The sequence below is a fragment of the Psammomys obesus genome, unplaced genomic scaffold (assembly GCF_907164565.1).
Source record: "Psammomys obesus unplaced genomic scaffold, mPsaObe1.curated_primary_1811, whole genome shotgun sequence".
Taxonomy (NCBI): domain Eukaryota; kingdom Metazoa; phylum Chordata; class Mammalia; order Rodentia; family Muridae; genus Psammomys; species Psammomys obesus.
Window position 1 is genome coordinate 20,880,546 of NW_026596034.1, and position 25,562 is coordinate 20,906,107.

The 25,562-nt window shown below is 48.0% G+C and overlaps 1 protein-coding gene across 2 annotated transcripts; it reads right to left on the bottom strand.

The window, feature by feature from the left end:
• Positions 1-25,562, bottom strand: Tk2 (thymidine kinase 2). Of its 2 annotated transcripts, XM_055621499.1 has the most exons (10): positions 25,413-25,562; positions 24,653-24,690; positions 21,011-21,085; positions 19,288-19,341; positions 14,865-14,954; positions 13,035-13,108; positions 4,959-5,047; positions 4,325-4,404; positions 2,608-2,688; positions 1-1,665 (listed from the first exon to the last, which is right to left on the bottom strand). In XM_055621499.1, exons 1-10 carry the CDS (start codon positions 25,552-25,554, stop codon positions 1,567-1,569), a joined length of 822 nt encoding a protein of 273 aa, XP_055477474.1. In that variant the 5' UTR covers positions 25,555-25,562; the 3' UTR covers positions 1-1,566. The 2 variants fall into 2 exon arrangements, with proteins under 2 accessions (XP_055477474.1, XP_055477475.1); XM_055621500.1 differs by lacking the exon at positions 24,653-24,690.

Genomic DNA, 25,562 nt, shown 5'->3' on the forward strand with positions numbered 1-25,562 from the left:
TCAGGACTGAGATGTAGAATTTATTTGCCACATAGCAAGAGAAACATCACATCTCTCCCCACACAGGTGCTCTGGTTGAGCAGACAGCAAGCACTAGACTGTTCATTTGCAAATTCTCAAGATGCCCCTATGTCAGGACTGCTGATGCCAAGGTTCCTGCCTTTCTCAAGTTTATGGCTTATGCCTCACTGGACTGCAGGTGCTGATGAACAGTCCCCTTAGGTGCTATCCCTCATACTACAGAAAGGGCCCAAGAATTGGTCCAAACTATTAAGGACCAAGAGCTGGACTCTTGGCCCTCTCTCTGGCCACCAGGCATACCCAGCCCTTACAGAGAGCCAGAGCAGGCCCAGCTGGCACTCATCTGCAGCCCACTGCACTGTTTCTCCAGAGTCCACCTCAGCCAGTCTTCTCCTGAGGCGCTCCGTCCACTCCAGAATGTTAAGAGCAGCCAGGCTTCAAATGCCTTTGTTGGCAAGCCCTGACTGTCCAGCTCCACTAGCCCCGAGGAATGTTCTTTCTTTCTCTTGGTCTCAATTGGTTCAAGCAGCAGCTGCACCTTCAGTACAGTTATGGCCAAGCAAAGCTAAGACAGTTTCTGATCTAATAGAGATGGCTTCATGCTCTGTGGTCCAAGACATCCGCTCAGATGGAAAAACACTTCCAAGGCGTTAAGGCCACTGTGTCCCTCTCCCTGGAGCACAAGCACTCAGTGATTCCAAGGGCACTCTCCTCACATAGGGACAGGAGAAAGTGATGGGGCCTTGGAAGCCCAGCTGGCTGCCTTTGGCCTCACTCAGCACAGGGCAAAGTGTCCAGATCCCAAAAGCCTTTTTTCCTGACACAGAATGACATGAAACTGGCAGCAATCTGGGAAGGACCTTCATCCTCAAGGACACTGGCACCATCCAAAGGCCAGTGCGGGATTCCCCTATAGACACTGAGGTCCAGATGACAAAGGGTAGAGGCTACAGCACCGTCACACCAGGAAACACTGGGCTCATGCCAAATAACAGAGGTGTACAAAGACTAGTGATGTCTATTCTCCTTGAAACTTGCCCAGTAGTGACATATGATGGAATCCACATACTGTTAGCTCTTCTCATGAAGACCTGGTGGGCTGGAGCTCAGAGCAGCAGTGCTGTGGGAAATGGCTCAAGAAGAGGCAACCCAAGTCAGGTGTCTAAATGGTGCCAGCTCTGCCATGCACTGGCTGTGTGACCTTGAAGAGTCCTGTGCCTTTCTGAGCTTCAAATCCTTGCCTGGGATGGAAGCCTGCTCTCCCACCCCACCAGGTGGCCTGATACACAGACCCCAGAACAACACCAGGGACACAGCAAGTATTTTTGACAAAGAGCTTCAGTGTCAGAAAGCTGCCCGGGTGGGGAATGTGTGCTGCAAGGACCTGACAGAAAAAGCCATTTGTCCCATAATGAAAAGACCATTACGAGAATAGATCTGACAAGGTAACAGACTCTCCTGAGAGGAGATTCTTCCGAATGCTCCCGAATGTTACCCAGGCCCTGCTAGGCTGCTCCCGGCACTGTCTCGTAGAGTGCCCCGGTCCTACGGGCCATGCTTCCAATTCTCTGGAGTTAATATTCGGGCCCGGTTTTGTTCAAAGAGTTCTAACATTTTCTCCAAGTTGTGGTTAGCCTCAATCACCTGGAAATAAAACAAACAGGTCATGGCTGCCCTAACCAACTCCATGCCCGCCGGGGAGGCAATAGAGGCTGGGAGGCCAAGAAGGTCAGAACTACACAGCTCCCAGCTCAGGCAGTCTACCCCCTCAGCGGAATTTTCACAAAAGAATCCACCCTATCGTCGATGCCTTTTCTTTTCGCTGGAACTGGACGTCAGGGCTGTGCTGGGGCCACACCCAGGGACTCGATGACTAGACAAGCTCTCTGCCAACTCTGCTACTTCCCAGCCCCTCAGGTTTTCTTTTCACAGAAAAGGAAAAAATAAACTCTGGAAGTCTACTGTGACGTGAAGATGTCTCTTGCCGCCTGCCTGTCATGACCAGAATGTCTATGTGGCCCACAGCCCAAGGCCACAAACAGAAGTTCCTGATCCCCTACTGCATACGTGACAGCCTCAAGTAGTATCTGTCCGCCCAAGGAAATTTAGGAAGAGCCAACTGAACACAAGGCATAAGCAGTGGGACATGCGGACAGGAGGGACACATCAATACACTGCTGTGAGGAAGCACCACAGTCAGGCCAGGAGCTCAGAGGCAGCAGGAGTGTGACACCTGCACACCCCTCAGCACCTCCTGAGGGTGCCACTGTGTGCCAACTAAGGACAGCCACTAATATGCCTCCTCAAGACACTGATGAATGGCTCTGTGCCACCCTCTAAAGGATGGGGACCATCATCACCAAAGGTCCAAACTCAAACCCAGGCCCAGAGCAGCTGAGGTTCTTCTTCACAGCGACGCTGTGTGTGTGACGTGTCACTAAAAGAACTAGCCTTTTCTCAAGTCTGTCCCTCTGAGCCTCTGTGAGTGGGGGCAGTGAGAGAAAGAACTCTTCTCTGGCCTGGGTGACATTCTCTGGGCCTTCCTCCTCATAGAAAAGTCTCCACTCGGGGAGGGCCACTACTTACCAGAACAGGGGCTGCCGCTGGGAAAAGGCTATCATTGACCAGCCACTCCTCGTAGAGGCGGTGAATAGCACTGAGGTATTCCTGTCACGGAAACACAAAGGCTGTGGGAAGCGGGAGGGGAGGGAATACCACCCCCAAGTGTCTCACATGGACAAGGCAGGGCAGAATTGTCAAGGACTATGAGGCAGCGGCGTGAAGAAAGGACCCTGTAACAAGCAACCTGCTGTGGGAACAGCCTGTGAGTTAAATGCTCAGCGCACCCCCAACCACCCACTGTCTTCCCCAGCCAAGCTGAAAAGCACACCTCCCCACCCGGAAGCTCCCACTTCTTGCCACTTCTCCAGCGGGAGCCCAGTTCCTGCCTGTGGGAATGTAGAGCTGTCACTGACGGGTGTCCCAGTGCCGAACAGCCCCTACAGCCTCCCTCTGGCTTGTTACCAGAAAGGTCAAACCTCTCCTCTCACTAAATTCCTCCTGTGGAGCACTCATTGGAGACTGCCCAGGCCGTGAGGCCCACTCCTGTGGAGAGCCTGACTGGGGCAGCACAAGGGAAAGGAGAGAGATGCCCCCACACCACTGTTACTTCCATGCTGGGAAGGCCTGCCCACCTGCACACTCAGGCTCTCAGCCAGTGTATGCTGGCTGCCCAGGCACCTTCTCCAGCAACTTTTGCCCTCCATCCCAGAAGCTGGCTCACAAACCATGCTGCTGCCCTCTTAACCCACCACTGGACTCCCCCTGGGTACTAGGAGCCAAGCTTGTCCTAAAGACCTTGTCAAAATCATTAGGCCAACCCCTTGGATAATGGCTTAGAAGGACTCCAGACAGGGCATTTCTTGGGAACATCTGAGTCATTGAATAGAGCACAGAAATGCCAAGCCCCACCACAGCACAGCTGCCTAAGCTCCACAGTGCTCTCTCCTCTACCACCATCTCCGAGGTTTCAAAGGAAATGCTCAGAGCAAGGCTGGGCCTTCATGGCTGGGATGTGCCTTGCAGTCCAAACCAAAACTTGGCTGGGCTGGGCTTTAGGGACCAGACAGGCCTTTCAGATCTCCTAGCCCATCTTGAGCATCCACAGCAGCATGATGTCTCAAAAGAGCTTGCTAAGCCCTTGTCTATCCTTCAAGGACAACTGTGCACATAAGGAACTCAGTCCAATATTAACTGAGCAACAGCGGTGCCAGGCCCTGGGTCACATGTTGAAGACAGGAAATAAAACCAAATTTAGAAGTGCTCACAGTGTAAAGAGAATTGGAAGCAAACACTGTGCTGTCCTGAGGGCTATCACTATAGGAGGCCTAGGGGCAAGAGAAGGGCAGTATAAGGAAGGTCAGGGACATGACATCACAGCTGAGACACAGAAACTACTCTACAAAGACAAATTTGTGTAAATCCATGGTGTGTGCGTTCACATGTGCGTGCGTGCATGCATGCAGGCGTGCGTGCGTGCATGCAGGCGTTCGTGCCTGTGTGTGTGTGTGTGTGTGTGCACACGACACTCGTGTACATACATGGAAGTGCAGAAGCCTGAGTCAGGAACCACAGGAAGTGAAACAGCCCTGGTACCTATAAGGGCTCCAAAGCTATAGAGGAAACCAGAGTTGGCCCTCAGTTGTACTTCCTGTTTTTCTGCTACAGATAACCTTGATGATGTCAGGGTGGGTGAGGAGGGGAGGGCTAGCAGGATGAGGTGGAGGTGGCTCTGGCCTCTTACCATTGGAATGACTTTCTCCTCTTCCCTGCACCTCATCTTTAATCTCTGGTAGCAGATCTCAGGAGTGGTTCGAAGATACACTGAGATTTAAAAACACAAGTGGCTCTGGCTGCTGTGCTCCTGGTGTGGGAGCACAGACAAGGACAACACATGGGCTGGGGTGGAGAGGAACTACCTGAGTCATGCAGGAGCCTCACCAAGCCTGCTCAGTCTCCCACCAGTCCCTGTGTAAGCAACAGGCGCCCTGATCCCCTTTTCCTGTCTTCAGCCCTGGAGTATCACCATGAAGCTTTAAGGGATTCCATTCCTAGAGAGGGTCTGGCAAGCCATCAGCTTCAGCCACTGTCCAATTTCTGTCTCCGCGCCCTCCCTCCAACACAGATAAGCCAGCAGATCAGAACAGATGGGGGCAGGGGGCTGGAAGTAGTTGACTCAGGGGTAAGAAGCTTAAAGAAACAAGACCAGACTTCCTTCACAGAGAGAAGAAGCCCTTAAATTTCTGCCTGTCTTTGGGGTCCTATGATAGTGAAGGAATCATGGGTAGTAGGTATCCCTGCAAGGTGGAACCTCACAAGTATATCCCAGCTGTGTCCCGGGGAGGCTCCAGGTAGGAGCCATGCAGAGACTGTCTTACCTATCAGATCAACGGACACATCTATGTTCCTGATGATCCAGTCAAACCACTCAGACAGAATCACATAGTCAACCTCGGGCATCTTCCCACTGCAATGAGAGTTCAAAGGTTTTTATTTACCCATGTGCTGTGTCATTTCCCCAAAGGACTGACAGGTAGCTTCTGTTTGGAAGGGCACCGCCAAGAGCACATCATATAGGGCAGTCCACAAATGATGGATGGCCATGTCGTACTGCCAGGATCCTGTGCATCTATCTGACCTGCCACCACCAGGGAATAGGGCCTGGCCATGGCACTGACTGATGGCGACTGCTTCTGGAATGGAGACAAAGGCTATAGTCTGTCGTCCAAGCACAGAGACAACATTCACATTGGGAGTAGATTAGCGAATCATTTTCACACCTAGAGCTCTTCTTCTATAAAAATATTCAGGGATGCTTGCCATGCACTGTTCGGCATGAGGATAAGTGAAGTCCTGGTCAGTCTCTGAAGCAGTAAAGCCCATGGTGGCCGAAGGATGGTGCAGTGAAGTCAAATGCAGACAGGGCAGAGGCTCTGAACTTGCTGCTCAACGAACACAGGTTAACCCTATGCACGTGGCCCAAGCACATAAAACCCAGATGTCCACACATTTGAAACGACTAGGAAGAAATGCACCAGTGTCCACAGTGCTGTTCTCTGAGCTGCAGAACTACTCAAAGATAGCTGTAGGATGTCTTATCCTTTGCTCTTTACTTTTCAAACTTGAACAATGTACTAGTGCTCAAAACAAGAGTGGGAAGAGAGGCATTGTTACATATTTTAAATGTTAAAACTTAAAAAGCAACGCTGGGAAGATGGCTCAGTAAATAAGATTGCCTGTTCTGCAAGTATGAGTGTTTGAGATCAACTTTCCATAGGAAAGGAAAAAATAGAAATAAAAAGCCAGGCATGCCCTGTGTGCCTATAAACCCAGCCCTGGGGTACTGGGACAGAGTTCCGTGACCAGCCAGTGTAGACAAAAATCAAGCTTTGGATTAGTCAAAGACCCTATCTCAAGAGAATAAGACAAAAGTGACAGAGCAGGACTCAATGTCCTCATCTGACCTCCACATGTACATATAATGAATGTGTGCACATACACACATACATACACACAAGGAACACAAGGGGAAACAAAGAGCTCAGGGACAGAGGAGACCTGGTTTCCCTCTGGCATTCTTGGGGCATCCTCTGCCCAGAGAGGTCACCAAGAAAGAAAGACAAGAGTGGTCACAGCTGGAAGGCAAAGCCAGAAAATAATCAGGGCGCCTGCAGGCCCAGGAAGTCTTCCTTCTCTTGGAGCAACCTCTTCCTCCATCACCTTGTGGGACCCACCCAGCCTGGGTATGACCAGGTTGGCTGCAAAGAGAATAGGTATCCAGGCTGTGTGCTAGAAGGGGATGGTCTTGACAGAAGGGAGGCAGAACTGGGGGGTGGGGAGGGGTGATTAAAAATGGAAAAGCTTCTTAGGCCTGGGCTGTCTAGATCAGGGTCCAAGAAGCCCTGTGTTGGAAACCAGACACAGGGCCCACCAGCCTGGAGAAGAACACTCTCCCATGTCCCTGAGACCACCAGGATGCCTTCTGCAGAGCAGATGGAGCCTAAGAAAACAGCAGGACTATTCGGTGCCCATGAGAACAGCAGGGCAGGTCACCAGCAGTCCTCAACAAGGAAACCAAAGAAGGTGGTTTTCTAGCAAATCTCAAGTAACTGGGAAGGTAGGAGGCAGGACTCCTATGCCACTTATCATGACTATTCTTGGTTGTCAACTTGACTATATTTGGAATTAATTAAAGCCCAAATGGCTGGGGACATTAATTAAATGATTAATTAAATCATTTGAAGTGAGAAGACCCACCTTTAATCTTGGCCTTCCCTTCTGCTGGCAGCCTATATAAATGACATGGAACAAGGCGGCGTTTGCTCTTTGCTTGCTTGTTCTTACTCTCTGGGGAAGTCCATTCCTTCACTAGCATTAGAGCCTACTTCTTAGGGATTCCTGTGTATACTGAAGAGCCGCTGAGACATCCAGTCTTGTGAACTGAACTACTGTATTCTTGGATTTTCCACTGGCAGACAGTCACTGTTGGATTAGGTGACTTACCACAGCCTGTAAGTCATTCTAGTAAATTCAGTGTGTGTGTGTGTGTGTGTGTGTGTGTGTGTGTGTGTGTGTGTAGATGAATAGGAGTTCCATTCCTCTACAGAACTCTGACTAATACACACTGCAGTGTGTACTCTAGTGAATTAAATACAAGCACCAGGGTAATAAAGTAAAGCCTGTTCCCAAGAGCAGGTGAGGTGTGAGAACTGGCTGTCTTTGGCCAGTGCCACCCCTTCTGTAGTAGCCCATGATTTATTCAAGGCCATCCCACAGGCTCTAGTGCTTCAAAGAAAGCTGGCCCCACCCACTTTAGGAAGACCCAGTGGGTATACTGGAATAAAGTCCTCATTTTCCCCAAGTTGGGTGATGGGTTCTGGAAACCAAGCTGAGCCAACACAGTGCAAGGTCCCAAACTGGACCAGCGAGGCAAGAGTCTGGTAGGGGAATAGTTCCATAACTGTTCTGTCACCGTGATGGGATCATAATGAGAAAAGGAATAAGACAGAGTGGGAAATGCAGAGAAGCAGAGCCAGAGTGTGCTAGCTAATTTTATCTCCACTTGACACAAACTAGAGCTATCTGAAAGGAGGGAGCCCCAATTGAGAAAATGTCTCCATAAGATCCAGCTGTAGGGCATCTTCTTAATTAATGAATAATTGGGGAGGACCCAGACCATCATGGATGGGGCCACCCCTGGGCTGGTGGTCCTGGGTTCTGAAAGCAGGCTGAGCAAGCCATGATGAACAAGCCAGTAAGCAGCACCCTTCTATGGCTCTGCATCAGCTCCTGCCTCCAGGTTCCTGCCCTGCTTGAGTTCCTGACTGCTCTCACTGCTTCTGATGATGAACTGTTTTATGGAACTGTGCGTGAAATAAGCCCTTTCTTCTCCAAGATGCTTTTGGTCATGGTATTTCATCAGAGCAATAGTGACCCAAACCAAATCACAGTGAGACCAAATAAACTCATTAACTGGACCAGTGACAGTTTCACAGCTCACCATACATTGCACCAGGTTTCCGTTTAGTTCGGCTGAAAGTACCTGATGCTCAAGAAACCAAATCACAGGCTGGTTGTGGCACCTACCTGTAATCCTAGCACTAAGGAGGCTGAGACAGGAGGATCTCATGGTTAACACAAACCTGGGCTTGTGTAAAATATTCTTAGTTCAGACTACCCCAGGCTACATAATGAGACATGTCAAACAAATTAAGACAGAAACCTGATACTTAAATACACTGTTTCCTGTTGAGGCCAGCTCCAGCCCTCAGTTACAGATGAGAATAATATGAAGGTTCAGGGCCAGGCCTCACCATCAGTCCCACCTGCTCTCCACTGCATTAGCTGTCTTCCCTGCTCTGACAACTGTGGGGCTAACCTGGATCAGTGTGTTTCTGGGCCAGGCAGGGGAGATGGGAGGACCCGCCTGCTGTTCCCATGTGCTGGGTGCATCCATGCCATGATCCCAGCTGGGCCCACTCCATTCCTCTACTCCTGTTCTTACGAAAGGAGGACCAGGCAGTCTTGTAAAAACCTTTGAAGTCAATTCTCAACCCACCGGGCTTACTACACAACTGGTCATGTGGCTCTTTAGACATGACTCTTCCACACCACCTTCAGCTTTGCATTGCAGCCCAGTGCTGGCAGCTCAGAAGTTCCTGTTTCTGAGAACAGCAGGAAACGCAAATCTTCCTCTTCAGCAATTTACCCAAAGCTCTCAAGACTGCTGCTGGCATAATTGCACTCATTCTGCCTCCCACCTCACCGGAAGAAGTGGGCTTCTCCTTTGGGCTGCTCTTTACTTGTTCAAGGCCCCAAAGGCAGGAACACTCTGAGAAATTATGCTTTGAGGAGATGGAGAACTCCAATGTGTGTCTGTGGGCTTTTCTAGAAACCCAAGCCTTCAATTACAGATTGCAAAGCCTGGCTCCCACCTCCAGATCCTCAGCAAAGGTTCCAAGGATCCCTGGGAAAAAGATCAACCCAGCACTGACAGGTCAGGAATGACTACACAGACCCCTGACTATGAAAGGGCTCTCTACCACCACACATTAGCAAGCCTTTCCCTTTGATATCTCAGGAAGTGGGGAAACACGAGCTTCAGTGACCCATACATACCAGTACCCAGCTGAGCTCCCACAGGTAAGAACCAAGACATTTTGGTCCAAGCACAACCTAAGGGCACCGTCAAACCTAGTTCTACGTTACATGTGGGACAGGTTGACAGTTCATAGACATGTTGGTTGTAACTGTACTTTATCCATCATGAATCCAGCATGTATTCCAAGCCCTAAAGAGCAAGTAGAGATATTCAGAGAGTCATCCAGGGTGATGTATGCTTGTCACTGATGCCCAAACTGCTTCTTAACGGACACAGACATGCTGACAGTTTTTTGTTTATTCAGTGGTAAATTTCCTGGTTTTGATTGTTTGTTTGTTTTTGATACTGGGTTTCTCTGTGTAGCCCTGGATGTCCTGGAACTCTGTAGACCAGGCTAGCCTCAAACTCAAGAGATCGACCTGCCTCTGCCTCCTGAGTCCTGGGATTAAAGGCAACTGTTCCACAACTTCCAGTAAACTGAACAATTTTTTTTTTTTTAAAGAAAAGCCAGGTGCTACCCAATTTCCTGGCTGAACAAATAAATCTCTCTTCCTACTTTAGGGTACTGGGATCCATCCTCCTGTCTTGCTATCACCCAAGACACACTTCTGTCCACAAGTCCCAAATAAACTGCACTTTTCACAGTCTTGGATCTATCTGCCTCTTTGTTTGGGTTTGTCAGCGCCATGCCTTCAGTGACTGCTTCTCAGACAGCAAGATGAGATGGGACTGCAGGCAGAAGAGGCAGAGAGCTCTAAACTATCTCCTCTCTGTACAGCCCCCACTGTGACAGCCTGGTGCACTGGGCATGCTGGAGTTGTTTGGACAGTGATCGTACAGGAACACCAAGTTCTCTCCTTCCTCCCTTTGGCCCTCTGAAGCTCTGATCAAAACCACATTTCACTGTCAAAACAGAAAGTGTTTGGCTGACAGCTGCTCAACTCTAGGCCTGAAAATAAATCTGGAAACCTGTACCACAAAGACACTATAAAACTCCAACCAGCAAAATCAGAGGCAACACATGTGAAACGGAAACCACAGGCTGGGTGCAGGAAAGAAGAAATGTTGTACCATAAACCCTCAGTCCTGAGGACAACCTTCAGAACTCAATCTTGTTCCCATGAGAGAAGGCCTACTCCCCAGGAAAAGGGCAAATGTGGGGATGGAGCACTCCCTGTGGTACATGGTGGCTAGCCTCTGCTGGACCTCATGTTCCTCAGCCAGAGGTGTCTGAAAAACACTGAAGAGTCCTGGGCCCCTCCCACCAGTACTAAGGAGACTTGTGTGTCTATGGAACACCCAGGTAGGTGATGGAGAGAGAGGCACAAGTGAGTTCGGTGTGGAAAGAGTCAGGGGCTTCAGTGGTGCCTGTGGTTTGCCATTTCGAATAAGGAATGCCTCTCACCATTCCTCACCCCTTGCTTGCCCCATGTAGCAGGGTGCAACCATCATCCCTTATTTTGAACTGTTTCTTGCACCTCTCGAATGGAGCTGGCTTTGCAGTCCCTTCTTAGTTCCTCCCTTGCCAAATAGAGCCTACAATCAATGGAGCTCAATGGTGGTAACATGACAGAAAACACAGATTTCTACAATAAAAGATGATCCTCAGAAGAAATGTGCAGACCGAAGGCAGGGCTGGGTGGCTAAGCTGGGGAGGCAGCACCCATGAGGGCTTTCCACTGCCCTTTCCCATACTCCTGTACCTTGAGGCAAGGTCTTACCCTCAGGGTGCCCCAGTGCTCCAACAGCCTCTACCCATGGCCACATGTGGGCCAACAGTCTTTGGCTTCTCAAAGGTCTCCAGGCTACAGTAAGGTCTTCAGGAAATCCTGCTCCTGACACCTATACAACCTCAAAACAATTAGATCCCAAGGACAGAAACAAAGACACTAAACTGCTGTGTTTCATGGTCTCACAGAAATCCAAACCACAGGTGCCAGGGAGGCACAACTGTGGAATTACCAGCACAGGGAAAGAGCTGGAAAAGGAATACAGAAAAAGGAGTGGGGCTACATTCTCCTCCTGTGCCACCCACAAACAGCCCAGAGTAGGGCCAAAGGAAGCTCAGAGCTGCCCTATTGAGCCTAATGAGGAAATGCAGTAAGGACCTGGGGAAGTAGACTCACCTGGCACAGCCTACCATGAGGAATGGAGATACCAATAGATTTTATACTCTCCCCTTCAGCTCTGGTCATTCCACTCCAGGTTACCAACTCACAAGCCAGCCCAACAAACAGCCATCAGAGGAGATAGGCAGCCACTCTCTCTCAGGTTCACAGGAAATACCCCACACCTAGTCCTCTGTCTAGATCCCTCTCCTCAGAAAAACAAGCAGCATGGGACATCCATTCTGTGCTCTGCCACTGCCCCCACCTCTTGCTGAGGTGCTGGGGGACAGGGAGCAGTGGAGAAGGGCTGGAGGAACCAAACAGTGGATTCTTATGCCCTCTGGAAACCAAGTAACAGGAGAGAAGGAATCTTCAGGAATGCCACCTGTGGAAGGTAAGCTGAAGCCCACAAGGAAGGTCTACGGTCAGAGGACAAAGCAACTTCAGAGACCTCTTCTAGCTGTCTGCCCCTGCACACAAAACATGGGCCTGACTCAGGGTGGCCAGGGAACAGAGGATCTCATTCAGGAAGTCCTGCAGACTCAAGAGCCCAATGCATAGCAGCTCAGAACAAGTAGGAACGTGCCCTATCCACCTCAAAAGGAGAGGTTTGAAAGAGAGAGAGGGCACTGAGGAACAAGTTGGCTAGAGGCTAAAACCATCAAACCAACTTCGACAAGCACTAAGCAGGAGCTCTGTGCTTTTTCTGCTCAGGGTGGTAAAACAGAGACTGTCTCTGCCTTCAGAGCACATGATCCAGCTGGGAACAAGTAAAAAGCAATTAAATAATCATGTTAAGATGGACCAGCTGAAACTGCCACTTTCACATATTAAAATTAGCCAAATGTTGCCAATGTAAATGTCTTAAATACTACAAAGAGAGTCACTTACTAAAAGCAACAAGGAGAGGGCTAGAGATGTAGCTTAGTGGTAAAGTATTTGTCCGGCACATAAAAGGACCTGAGTTTGAGCCACAGCACCACACAAAGAGCAAGACCAAGGAGGCTCTATGTATGTACACAAGATAATCTGGGAGCTGGAGAGACAGCTCAGCACTTAGAAGTAATTGTTCTTGCAGAGGACAGGTTTTGATTCCCAGTGCCCACAAGGAAGTTTACAGCTGTCCATAGCTCTAGTCTGAGGGGATCAGATGCCTTGTTCTGACCTCCATGGGCACCAGGCACAAACATGCATGCAAGCAAGACACACACACACACACACACACACAAATGAATCTTGAGAGAGAGAGAAGGGCTCGGACAGCTGTGGAGAGCCAGGAACATCCTGAACAACCATCAGGACCAGCTCTCCAAGCTGACCTCTGTGAACACTGAATGCACATAGTATACATACATACATATACACAAAACAAAACAAAAACACTCACACACATAAAATTAAATAAATCTTAATAAAAAAAATTTAAGTAATGGTCTGGAGAGATGGCTCAGAGGTTAAGAGCACTGAGTGGGCTCCTTCTCCAAAGGTCCTGAGTTCAATTCCCAGCAACCACATGATGGCTCACAACCATCTATAATGAGATCTGGTGTCCCCCTTCTGGCGTGCAGGCAGAACACTGTATACATAATAAATAAATAAATCTAGAAAAAAGAATTTAAGTCATAATGGATAGTTCTGAGAATCAACATCCAAGGCTGTCCTTTGGCCTCCACATGCCTGCACACACACACTCACACAAACAAAATGAGTGTTTAATAAATGATGGACTAGACAAACTACAGTACCTTCTATACAGGTTTTCTACAAAAATGTATCTTGCGCTGTAAATTGACCTTTCCATCAACCGTACAGGTGACATCTAAAAGAATGGAAAAAGTGATTTACTCTCAGGTGAAGATGAGGAAGGGACAGGAAGCCTTGAAAACTTGCCACACCCCTCTCACACGTCCCTTCCATCTTTGCTGAACATCAGACTGTAAGGAGAGGACAACAGGATGGCGGAAGCCAAATCTACCATGAGGCTCACAGTGCATCTCCCTCCACCCTGACATGACCCATCCTGAAGTTTCAAAGACAAAGCACAGTGAAGGCAGCAGTGTGAAGACCCAGGGTCTTTCATAGAAGAAGGGAGACTCAACTAGGATATGAAACATGCTGGCAAAGCTGACAAGCACTGTCCGATTGGTGTGGTTTGCTGAGTGGAGCCTTGGGTTGGGGAAATCACTTGAGGACCTGGGCGTCTGAAGCAGAACCCCAGAAGGCTAGGGTTGAGGAGGCATTCTGGAGGCTCTGCCTCTGAAATCGGGATGCTCTCTTCTCACTGGGGAAGGGGCTGGCTGGACATCACCTTTCTGCAAGTGATGTCACCCTCCATGGATCACCTTTTCCTTCATCTACAACACACTTTTGGGAAGCAGGAGGAGCTTGCCCACCTGACACCTAGTGAACAAAACCGTGTGGCCCACAGTAGCTGCAGGCATATTCAAACCTACAACCCACTCTCTCTGATTACCTATCTGCCCTCCTGGATCTCTGGGCAACCATCTTTCCTTCTGTCCCTTCTGTATATACTGTTCCGCTCTTTCTATGCCCATCTTTTCCTGGCTCCCTCTTCAGCCATCTCTTTCCTGCTCAATCCAATCAGCTCTTTCTCTGCCTCCTTAGCAGATTTCAGCCAGCATCCTATAATATTCACATATCATAGCATATCGTTAGATATAATTTAGAGTGCAAAGCAGAGCAAACCAAGGAGGAAGATGATAACTTGTAGGTTTTCTGCTCTCTGTCATTTATGGAAACATTTGGAAAAAAAGAAATTCATATATATCTGCAGAATCTATTCATGTCTGTCAATTTGAAAAGATACAGACTTATGTCAACAGAAGAATGATACCTACATCTATAGGTTATAACCAGCCTTAACCAGACTTGGACCAAACTCCTTGGCCTAATGACTGTGCCAATGCCAACAGCTATAGCCATGTCCTGTCTTTCCTACATGGAAAGGCTCTAGCTGTGTATAAAGCTCTGCCCATAGATAGCAACTATGATCACCCTTGCCATCTTATCTTCTAAGGCAATCTGCCCCTGCTGATGGGAGGGTCTAAGTAGCTCTGTGTGTCCTGTCCTGCCCCAATATCTGGTGAACCACTACTAGATTTGTGACCCAAGGTAAATCAGATTCTCTCAAGAATCTGAAAGCCAGACCCCACGAAGGTATGATCAGCAGCTCTCAGACACACAGATACACAGAATATGAACCCAGGATCCCTGAACAGCTCTATAATGCACAGACCGCCAGACCTCAGCTCTAGACTTTCTGACTCAGTAGCTCAGGGGAGGGGCCAGGAAATGTACAATTCTAACAAGTCCCCAGGTGGCAGTGCTGCTGCAGGGAGCACACACTGTGTTAAATGACAGTAAGCCCATCAGTGCTCAGACTGCAAAGACATGAGCTCAGGGTGGCACCAGGACAGGACATTGTGCTGTAGTCATCGAAGACTGCACAGCATGAATGTCCAAAGGGACTTCCTCGTGGGACTTCCCTATGTGATAACACCTGAATTTGAAGGATGTTCTGTTTGACAGGGTTGAAAGCGAGATCTGAACTGTACCTGAGGGCGAGTGTGCTGGTCCAGCATAGTGAGTTGCACGTAAGTCTGTAGTGTGAGGCCCCATCGACTGGCATCCTGGTACATCAGACCCTGCAGAACAAAAAACAAAGCACTTCGTGTCCAAGTGTAAAGTGCAGGACCTAGGTCTACCAGTCCCTGAAAGCCATCTCAGGTCACATGAGGAGGGCTAGGGCAAGAGGTAGACTCCAGACAACTGCAGGGCTCTCAGAATAGGGTGGACAGAGACAGATGTGAATGCAATTATAGGAGATCCCCTACTGCCAGATATGTGCCCCTGAGAAACAAGCACTCAGACATTCGTAGTTGGCTTTGAGTTTCCCTGTGGTCTGTTCTCTATTCAGCAGCCAAAGTGAGCCTGCTAATGTCTTCCCCTGCTCCAAACCTTCTAGGCACTCTGCACTGCATTCAAATTAAAGCAATCCTGGTCTACAGGCCCTAGAAATCAACTGTCATCCTCTCATCTCTTACCCTTCTTCTCTGGCCAATCAGCTTCTAGCCACACAAGCTTCCTCAGTGTTCTGCAAACATGTAAAGCAGGACCCCATCTCCGGGGCCTTTGCAGCTGCCTCTTTATTCCTCCTCCAGATGCTAGTAGTGCTCCCTCCCTCCCCCATGTGTGGGTCTCAGCCCAACCAGCACTTTATCAGAGATGCAGTCTCCAACATAACCTACATAAAACAGGGGCCAGCCCTCAGCTGCTCTATCACCTGCAGATAAAAACACTTCCTGCTCCAGTCTGCTCACTAGTAATCTCTCATTTCTTTCTCTACACTGTGTATGTGTTGGGGGTGGGGGTGGAGAGAAGACAGACGACCAGGTCTTATCATACAGCAAGGATGGTCAGGAACTCGGAATTTTCCTGCCTCAACTTTAAAGAGCACTGAGATTACAAGCACGTGATGCTTTGCCCAGCTACTTTTTCTTTTTTTTTTTTTAATTTTTTATTTATTTTTATATTAATCACAGGTTATTTACTTTGTATCCCAGCCATAGCCCCTTCCCTCATTCCCTCCCAATCCCACCCTCCCTCCCTCATCTCCTCCCTGCCCCTTTCCAAGTCCCCTGATAGGGGAGGACCTCCACCCCTTCCATCTGACCCTAGCTTATCAGGTCTCTTCAGGACTGGCTGCAATGTCCTCTTCTGTAGCCTAGACAGGCTGCTCCTCCCTTCGGGGGGTGGGAGTTGAAGAGCTCACCATTGAGTTCATGTCAGAAATAGTCCCTGTTCCCCTTACTAGAGAACCCACTTGGATACTGAGCTACCATGGGCTATATCCGGGCAGGGGTTCTAGGTTATATCTATACATGGTCCTTGGCTGGAGAAACAGTCTCATGAAAGACCCCTGTGCCCTGATATATTTGGTCCTTGTGGAGCTCCTGTCCTCTCCAGGTCTTACTAACTCCCCCTTCTTTCATATGATTCCCTTCTCTCTGCCGAAGGTTTGGTTATGAGTCTTAATATCTGCTTTTGTACACTGCTAGGTAGAGTCTTTCAGAGGCCCTCTGTGGTAGGCTCCTGTCCTGTTACTTGTTTTCTCCTACCTCCAATGTCTATCCCATTTGTCTTTCTAAGTAAGGATTGGTCATCTTACCCCGAGTCCTCTTTCTTGTTTGTCTTCTTTAGGTATATAGATTTCAGTATATTTATCCTATCTTATAGGTCTATATAAGTGAGTATATACCATGTATGTCTTTCTGCTTTTGGGATACCTCACTCAGGATGATCATTTCTAGGTCCCACCATTTGCCTGCAAATTTCATGATTTCCTTGTTTTTAATTGCCGAGTAGTATTCCATTGTGTAAAAGTACCACAATTTCTGTATCCATTCCTCAACTGAGGGACATCTGGGTTGTTTCCAGGTTCTGGCTATTACGAATAAAGCTGCTACAAACATGGTTGAGCAAATATCCTTGTTGTGTACTTGAGCATCTTTTGGATATATGCCTAGGAGTGGTATAGCTGGATCTTGAGGAAGCACTATTCCTAATTGCCTGAGAAAGCGCCAGATTGATTTCCAGAGTGGTTGTACAAATTTGCATTCCCACCAGCAGTGGAGGAGGGTTCCCCTTTCTCCACAACCTCTCCAGCATGTGTTATCCCTTGAGTTTTTGATTTTAGCCATTCTGATGGGTATAAGGTGAAATCTCAGGGTCGTTTTGATTTGCATCTCCCTGATGGCTAAGGACACTGAGCATTTCTTTAAGTGTTTTTCTGCCATTCTATAATCCTCTACAGAGGGTTCTCTGTTTAACTCCGTGCCCCATTTTTTAATTGGATTTCTTGATTTGTTGCTTTTTAACTTCTTGAGTTCTTTATATATACTGGATATTAGCCCTTTGTCAGATATAGGGTTGGTGAAGATCCTTTCCCAGTCTGTAGGCTGTCATTTTGTTTTGATGACAGTGTCTGTTGCTTTACAGAAGCTTTTCAGTTTCATGAGGTCCCATTTATTTATTGTTGATCTTAGAGCCTGTGCTGATGGTGTTCTGTTCAGGAAGTAGTCTCCTGTGCCAATGAGTTCTAGGGTCTTCCCCATTTTTTCTTCTAATCGATTTAATGTGTCTAGTTTTATGTTGAGGTCTTTGATCTACTTGGATTTTAGTTTTGTGCAGGGTGATAAATATGGACCTATTTTCATTTTTCTGCATATAGACATCCAGTTGGACCAGCACCATTTGTTGAAGATGCTGTCTTTTTTCCATTGAATGGTTTTGGCTTCTTTGTCAAAAATCAAGTATTCATAGATGTGTGGATTTATATCTGGGTCTTCTATTCAGTTCCATTGATCCTCCTTTCTGTTTCTATGCCAATACCATGCAGTTTTTATTACTATTGCTCTGTAGTACAGCTTGAGATCAGGAATGGAGATACCTCCAGATGATCTGTTGTTATACAGGATCATTTTGGAAATTCTGGGTTTTTTGTTTCTCCATATGAAGTTGAGAATTTTTCTTTCAAGGTCTGTAAAGAATTGGGTTGGTATTTTGATGAGAATTGCACTGAATCTGTAGATTGCTTTTGGCAGAATGTTTGCCCAGCTTCTTTTCTGCATTTTTGTTTTTGTTTTTTTTAACTCTTGGTATAAACTAATGACACCAGGAGATAAGGCACTGAGATAAAGACTTTCTTAATTATGGGTAAAAGAAAATCTTAGCAAATCAGAACCTGGATGACTGCAGAAACAGGTAATTTCCTACATCAGAGAACCAGTATGGTGAGCCAATCATTGTCACACAAGCGTCAGTCCTGCTCTTTGAACCAACAGAAAGTTGTGGAAATATAGATGATGATGATGGCACTCATAATGCAACCTTCTGAGACTGTACTTCTGGTCTGTGAAGTGTCTCCTCTAGTCCCTGACATCTGAAACTACAGTTGTCTCATTTGATAATCAAGTCCTAGTCCCTCTCTGGCTTCTCGAAAGTATGACTGTCAATGGGTTTTCCCTGTTACACCCAAAGATGGCCAACAGTCCACTTTCCACCCGCCCACATGTCACAGCTGTGTGATTCTTACTTACAGACCATGAGCTTTGTCTTATCTAACTAGCATCCTGTTACCTGCTGTCACCCTTCTTACAGTTCTCTTCACCAGCCACCACATTCTTACATCTGTCTCCTAACTGCATATAGGGCAAGGGGACCAGAGACTTCATTTAAACTGCTCAGTGTCCTAGCATACAGGGTAGTGACTGCCACACAGAAAGCATATGACAGTCCCTGAGTGAATAAGCCATGCAGATACGGAAGGCAGGGCCATGCAGCTATGTTCCAGCAAACAGCGAGCACAGCAGACACAGGCGCTGCCTGCTGTGGACCTGAGTCTAATGAACTCCATGAGGTATTGCCAAAGTATTGTGAGGCACTGCTAAAACTACATGGCCAGTGTTGTTAGCCGAGAAATACCAAGCACCCCATGCCATGGCATTGGAGCCCAGAACCAAGATCCCTTTCTTCACCCCCTCTGGTAGTACCTGCTTTCTGGCCATCTTTTTAAGCAGGCAGCACAAAGTTTCCTGAGTGTAGAAGGGAGAAGAGGCGCATGTACATTATGGCCCACCTTGAGAAGGAGGGCAGGCGGCTTCAGGGTAAAGTACAGGGATCCATGACAATGTGAAGATAATGTGAAGCTCAAACCCAAGTCACAGGCCTACCTAGATACCTGGAACTAGGTCCAGGGAAAGCTAAGCCACTTGGAATGTTAGAGACAGCTGATAGGAGTACCCTGGGCTTCAGGGACACTCACCCAGGCCTCAGAGATCCCTGAGTCATCGTTCTCCTTTTCTTCAAACTAGATAACAGTGGGACAAAGAGTGGGTGTGCTAGGCTCAGGTTTCAGTACTGCCATTCCTAGGAACTCACAGGGAAGCTGGCAGTTTGTGCAAAAGAGGAACCACTCACCAGAGGATTATGGCCACGCACGTTTCTCCACTTGAGCACAGGCTCCATTAACACCTGGAAGGAAAGAAAACATGTTGCAGCAGTGTGCCAAGTTTGGAATACAGACAGACAGGCATTTCTGACTGGGTACCAAGAGTGGGCCACACCCCCTCCGAAACGCCACCCTTTTAGGTGGAGAAATCATTCCTGTGACTTCCAGACATGACCTTTAAATAACTAAGAAGCAGCTCAGTCTAAAGGGGCATTGGCTCCTCATAGCTTGGAAACAAACAAGGGTGGCTTCCCTGAGGTTTCACAGCCTGAGCTGACCTGGCCCAGAAACACACTACTGTATAGGTCAGGGCTCTCTAGAGGAGCAGATCCAATTACATGAACATAGAAACTGACATACAAGAGGGACTTTGTTAGCAAAATTGGCTCGTGCGATGAGGGAGGCTAAGAACTCTGTCTCGTGACAGGTTGTCTAAAGCTGGGGTCCCAGGGATGCAAGCAGCACAACTCAGTCTAGCTCCAAAGCCCAAAACCAGGGAAGTCAATGGTGTAACGGGAAGCATGAGGCTGAAACCCTGGGCCCTGTGGCCCCTGGCCTGCCTGGAGTTTTGATGTCCCACACAGGAAGGGGGGAGAGGAAATCTTCTCCTTCCTTTTTTTGTGGTGGATATTCCCTACTTAGAAAGTTCACCACTATGTTGACCAGTCTGCTCCAGAAACACCATCTAAGCACCTGCACATGTACAGAAACAAAGCTTCACTAATTCTCCAGGCACAGTACCTGCCCCCTTATTCACACGGGCTTGCTGCAAGATCTCCAGTGGATGCCTGAAGCTTCAGGTATCCTGACACATGCCATGGTTTTGTTTTCTATGCTAGGCAGAAGGATGATTCACATGGGACAGAGTGAGACAACACGAGGTTTCATTGGATATACCATACTGCAATGCATAATTTAAATTTTATGAATCGTTAAAATCCAGAATTTTCTATTTAACATTTTTAGGTCTCGGTTGACCTCAGGTAACTGAAACCACAGGGAATGAGACCACTTCTGAGGGTGGGAGGTGGCTGTCATCTAAAATTAACTGGCACAGGAAATAAATTTTATCAGCCAACTATCCTTTGGTTCCTTCATCTCAACAGAGGTGATAGTACTTACCTCAGAGGGGTTAAGCATATAAGCATGGAATCAATTAGATAATATCATAAACACTTAACATGGCGCTTTTGGATATTAGCTACTGCTGCCACTACTGTTGCTAATTGGCCCCAAGGTCTACAGTGAGAATATAACAATAGGGCTATGTCCTCATTTGAAAATGCATTAAATATACTAATCTACACTGGACATCACAGTGCAGTTTCTACTGATTGTGTACTGCTTTGGCAGCACTGCACAGTCAAACAAAACAAAACAAAATAAAATAATCCTAAATTGAAAAGTCATGACTTAGGGACTATCTAAGGTCTAAATGGAGAGTGCAGCAAGTGTTAACTCCAGACCCAAAGGATTTAGTATGAAACACAGAATGTAAACAGTTCATTTATTACTTTAATACTGACTTCATACTGACATGTTAGTATCTGGGGTGACTTAAGTGCTCTTTTTACTTCACTCCATGAGGCTTTTAGAAACACTAGGTCACATGTGTGGGCTGCACTGGTGTGTGGCACCTGTGCCCTGTATGACTTGTCCCACTGAGGCTCCTTCACACCCAGTGTGGCATACCTCAACGTCTGGTGTATTGGAGAGGAACTCCAGGCATGTCGTCTTCCCACTCGCAATGTTGCCCTCAACACAGACCTGGCAAAAGACAAATGTACATGAGGGATGGAGATGAAGCACCCAGGGAACATGCAGGAACAACTAGGCTCAGGTAAACAGACCACTTGGTCCCGTCCAGGACTTTGAGTGGTAAGCCAAACCCTGCCTCAGGAAACCCCCAAGAGAATATCCCACTAAGCAGGAAAAGCATCACCCGCCCTGTACCCTTCTGACAAACACACATGATCCATCTACACCAGACCCAGACCCTCCCTATTTTTGTTTTAAATAACAAGTTGAGGTCAAACCTAGAGAGAGCCTCATATATGTCGATCATTGTCATGACGGAAGTACACCTCAGCCCAAACCAAGACACCCTTACCACACTTTATGTCACCTGAACTCACACTCAGCTCAACTGCCAGTCAGGTTCTGAGCCCTTCCCTAACACCACACTTCAGATTGCCATGTGTCAGCTACAAAAGTGTTCTGTTTCCTTAACCTGAGTCGTATCAATGGCTTTGAGGTTAAAAGCATGTATATGCTCTCTAGGATCCAAGTCAGTCCCTGACTTGTAGGCAAGAAGCTCTCAGACACTGTTTTGGTTTTGGTTCCAGCGGATCACAAGGGGTACACAGTTCAGCATAAGACAAACTGGCCCTTAAGAACGCTCTTACACATCCTGTGCGTCAGAAAAGTACCTACCCTCATATAGTGGTCTGTTGCTTCACACCCAGGCGGAAGTACCCACAGGTATGTGGTGACTTGCCAAGGCAGTCCTGCAAGCAGGTGGGCTGAACTGACACCCAGGCCCAACAGGCCCCTTCCCATGCCTTTAGGTGGCATCTGTCACATTCTACATATAACAACTATCACTACTGGCCACCTCACCATACCTAATATAAAACTCTCCCTAGCAAGTACAGTGGCAGCAAAAGTTTCCAGCCTTGAACCTAAGAAGTGTCCAGAAATGGACGACGACACTCCCTACAGATGCAGGTCCACCCTCCGATCCCAGGTCCCTGCCAGTCTGTAGCTTAGAAACCAGTGTAAATACAAAGTGAACCCAAAGGAGTAAGTGAAAAACAAGAAGTCTCGCAGGGCACCACTGGGCTTTTGGTTGCTGCTCTTCCCTGAAGACTGTTTTTCCTCTCCCTGCACAACCAAAAGGAGCTCTGGACCAAAGTAAGCTGGACATTACTCTACATCTGATACTTCTTTCCTGTTCACTACAAGGACTTCATTGCTACTGGGGCTGTCAGAACACTTGCTTCTATTCCCACCATGAAATTCTGGAGGGATGGTAAATGTAGACCTCAAATGTGCTCAGCCAGCACCCCACCCCATCATACAGCAAGCAACATAGAAATAGGAATGCAAAAGGAAATTCGGGGAAAGAGGTTTGTTTGTTTATTTGTTTGTTTGTTTTTGTGAAGGTTCACTATGTAATTCAGAATCCTGGCCTGGAACTTATAATCCTCCTGCTTCAGCCACCTGAGTAGAATTACAGGCATATACTACCACACTCAGCCCAGATCCTTCTTTTATGAATGAGCTCCAAGCCAGCTAGGACATGACTGACCCCTGTTGGGGGAGGAGGAATGCTAATAATAATCACCCATAACCCCACGGAACTGCCAACCACCAAGAACAAACATGCAGCATTCCTCCTACTCCTAAAGGTAAAGACCCCTCTACTCCTCTCTGCGTCTTACCACATAGGACTCCCTCTGTGCTCTACCACCATCTCACCCTGAAGGGCAAATCAGATCACACGGCACGGCAGTGCTGTGATTTAAATGTGTCCCCTAAAGTTCACCAGCTGGAAACTTAGTCCAACAGTGTTGAGAGATTCGACCTTGAAGACAGACTGTGAGCTCTGCCGTCAGGAATGACTTGATGCCAGTACCGTAGAGGTACACCAGTTATGAGTGGAGGGGGTCCTGATAAAAAAGGACACGGACGGTTGGTGAGCCTCTCTGCTCTGCTCTGCTCTTTCATGATATGAAGTATGCATGCAGCCTCCAGCAGACACTAGTCCTTCAACCTTAAACTTCCCTGCCTCCAGAAACATGAACCAAATGCATTTCTACTCCTCAAAAGTTACGTGATACACTCTTTAACCCCAGCACTCTCTAGGGGCAGACTATAAGACCAGGCCTATGGCTATCCTCAGTCTTAGCAACTGCAGCTCCCTCTCCTCCACCTCTCAGGGGGCATCAAGGCTGTTCTCAGTCATTAGTCACCCTCTCAAATCCCCAGACTCACTGACCTTTTTATTGTCTCCTCTGTCAGAATGACCTTAGACAGCCTCATGCCAGTGGCTACTTTGTTTTCAGGTCCCAAGATTTCAGTCCAGCGCCTCCCACACAGAAACATACTTAAATGGCTATCAGCAGGCTCCACACTAACCACCTCCTACAAACTGCTACTGTGCACCCAAAGGTGCACTAGAGCACATCCAGATAGACCCAGCACTAACCAATGTTAGCTCAACAATTACCAACACAGTAATACATTCATTTCCACCACCACCCCCGATTTCTAGTCACTGGATGTCACTCCCATCTGTCATATGCTCTTCTAATTTTTTAGATGTCCTTTAGGTGTGTGGCTGATTTGCCTGCTTGTATGTCTGTGCTCCAATGAATGCCAGGTGTCCATGGAGACCAGAAGAGGGTCAGATCCTTTGGGATTGGAATTAAATAGTTTGTGAGATGTCATGTGGGTGCCAGAAACAAAAATCTGAAACTTCTGCAAAATCAACAAGAGCTCTTAACTGCTAAACCATTTCTCCAGCCCCTCTTCTTCTAACCTTAGTAAGATTTCATGAATTGCAAGTATCTTAATAACCAGGCCTCTTCTCTCCCTGTGATGTCACTCCTTCCCAGGCCCACTTCTTCTTCCTGACTACTCCCCAATGGGGAATGGAGAAGGGCACACTTTCCATCCTCGACAGAGGCATCCACACTCCTGCTACCCTTTTCCCAGCCACCAGAGCTACAGCCTTTCAGCTCTCTTACAGAAATGAGCCCCTGACCACGTGGAGTGATTGCACCTGAGATCTCAGTATTAAGGGGTTGAAGCTGAAGGACCACAAGTTTGAGGCCAGCCTGGGTACATGGTGAGACTGTCTCAAAGGAAGAAACTGAATTCCTGGGCTGACGGTAACCAAAATATTGCCTCAACATCTGAACCTGTCCAACCTGTGCTTCCTTTGACCTTCAACCTCACAGCCCTACCCACAGAGCCAGCCTGTCAAGCACCTCCCAACTGAGTCCACCCTGTGGACCCTCATAGATAGACAGCAGAGAAGACTTTCCCTCACATCCGGGCTGGGCAATCAACACAGCAGTTCACAGCTGCCTGAAGAATTGTACTACGTGAGGCCCCTACCTGGGCAGGCTCGGGGGAGTACAGATAGTAAATGGCTAACAGAGGTAGTCTCTGGGGAGAGGGCCTGCAGCACAAAAAGGAAGAGAGATTTTTATCCCTGGATATTGTCTTGTGCTTGTGTTTTCACCGTGTACACATACTGCTTCACTCTCCACCTCAAAAACGAATAAATTATTCTACACTGGAGAATGCATGCAAAGAGGAACTTACCACTGCTTTTTTCTCTTTATCATTCTCTCTGTCTTTATCTAAAAAAAAAAAAAAAAAAAAGGAAAGAAAAAGAAACCAGTGTTTCAATTATTCACTCTGCTCTGTGCTAATCTGATAAATGACCACACAAACATTTTTATGCTTGCTCCTTGGCTTTAAAAAAAAAAAAAACTGTTTACAATTCTCTAGACCCTCTACGTGACACTGTAGAATGGCTGCCTGGGACCAGGTCTGTTTGTGCTTGCTTGCTTGCTTACGTTCCTTCACTTGGTACATTCTACTTCCCATTTTCACCTGCGCTGTGTGCTTAGGATCTTCACAGTGGACACAAAGAGCGACCGGCACTCAAAGAGACTCGATTAAGGCTGGGACCCAGGCTGTCTGTTCCCTAGGCTAAGACTGGCAACACTGACAACCCACTGGGCCCGAGGCCAGTAAAAGCCATGCTTCGTGGCTTCCATTTCGCAAGAGGAAGATCCCCCAATGCCAGCGAGAGTGGGAGGAAGTCAGAAGCCTAAACCCGGCTCTTAGGTCCGCAGGCACTTGCACCCAATGAGGGCTGATTAAATGCAGCTCCCGTCCCAACAGTCCCCAAGCTTAAAGAATATGACCAGGAAATGGGCCGAGAAGCCGCGCTTGGACCCCACTAAGTGTCGGTCCTCACAGTTCTTTAGGGCCCCAGTCCCGGGAAGTCCGGGACTTGCAGGTGAGGGGGAGGGACCAGCGCAGCCCTCTGAGATGGTACAAAAGTACTAGTTACCCGGAGGCCAGGCGCGGCGAGGTGCCCACAGCGGCCCAGCACCCGAATCGAGATTCCCGGGATTGCCGGGGCTCCCGGGGCTCCCAGGGACCGTGCTGCGTAGCCGCCGCGCAGCCCAACCACGGAGGGACCGCAGCAGCATAGCACCCA

What these genes read in the sequence shown, in the direction of transcription:
- Tk2 (XM_055621499.1), bottom strand. Translation starts at nt 25,554, where the DNA reads ATGCTGCTGCGGTCCCTCCGTGGTTGGGCTGCGCGGCGGCTACGCAGC. An exon ending in TCGCCGCGCCTGGCCTCCGG is followed by an intron (nt 24,691 to 25,412) that starts GTAACTAGTACT and finishes TTTTTTTTTTAG; the next exon opens with ATAAAGACAGAGAGAATGAT. An exon ending in TGTGTCCGTTGATCTGATAG is followed by an intron (nt 4,405 to 4,958) that starts GTAAGACAGTCT and finishes TTTAAATCTCAG; the next exon opens with TGTATCTTCGAACCACTCCT.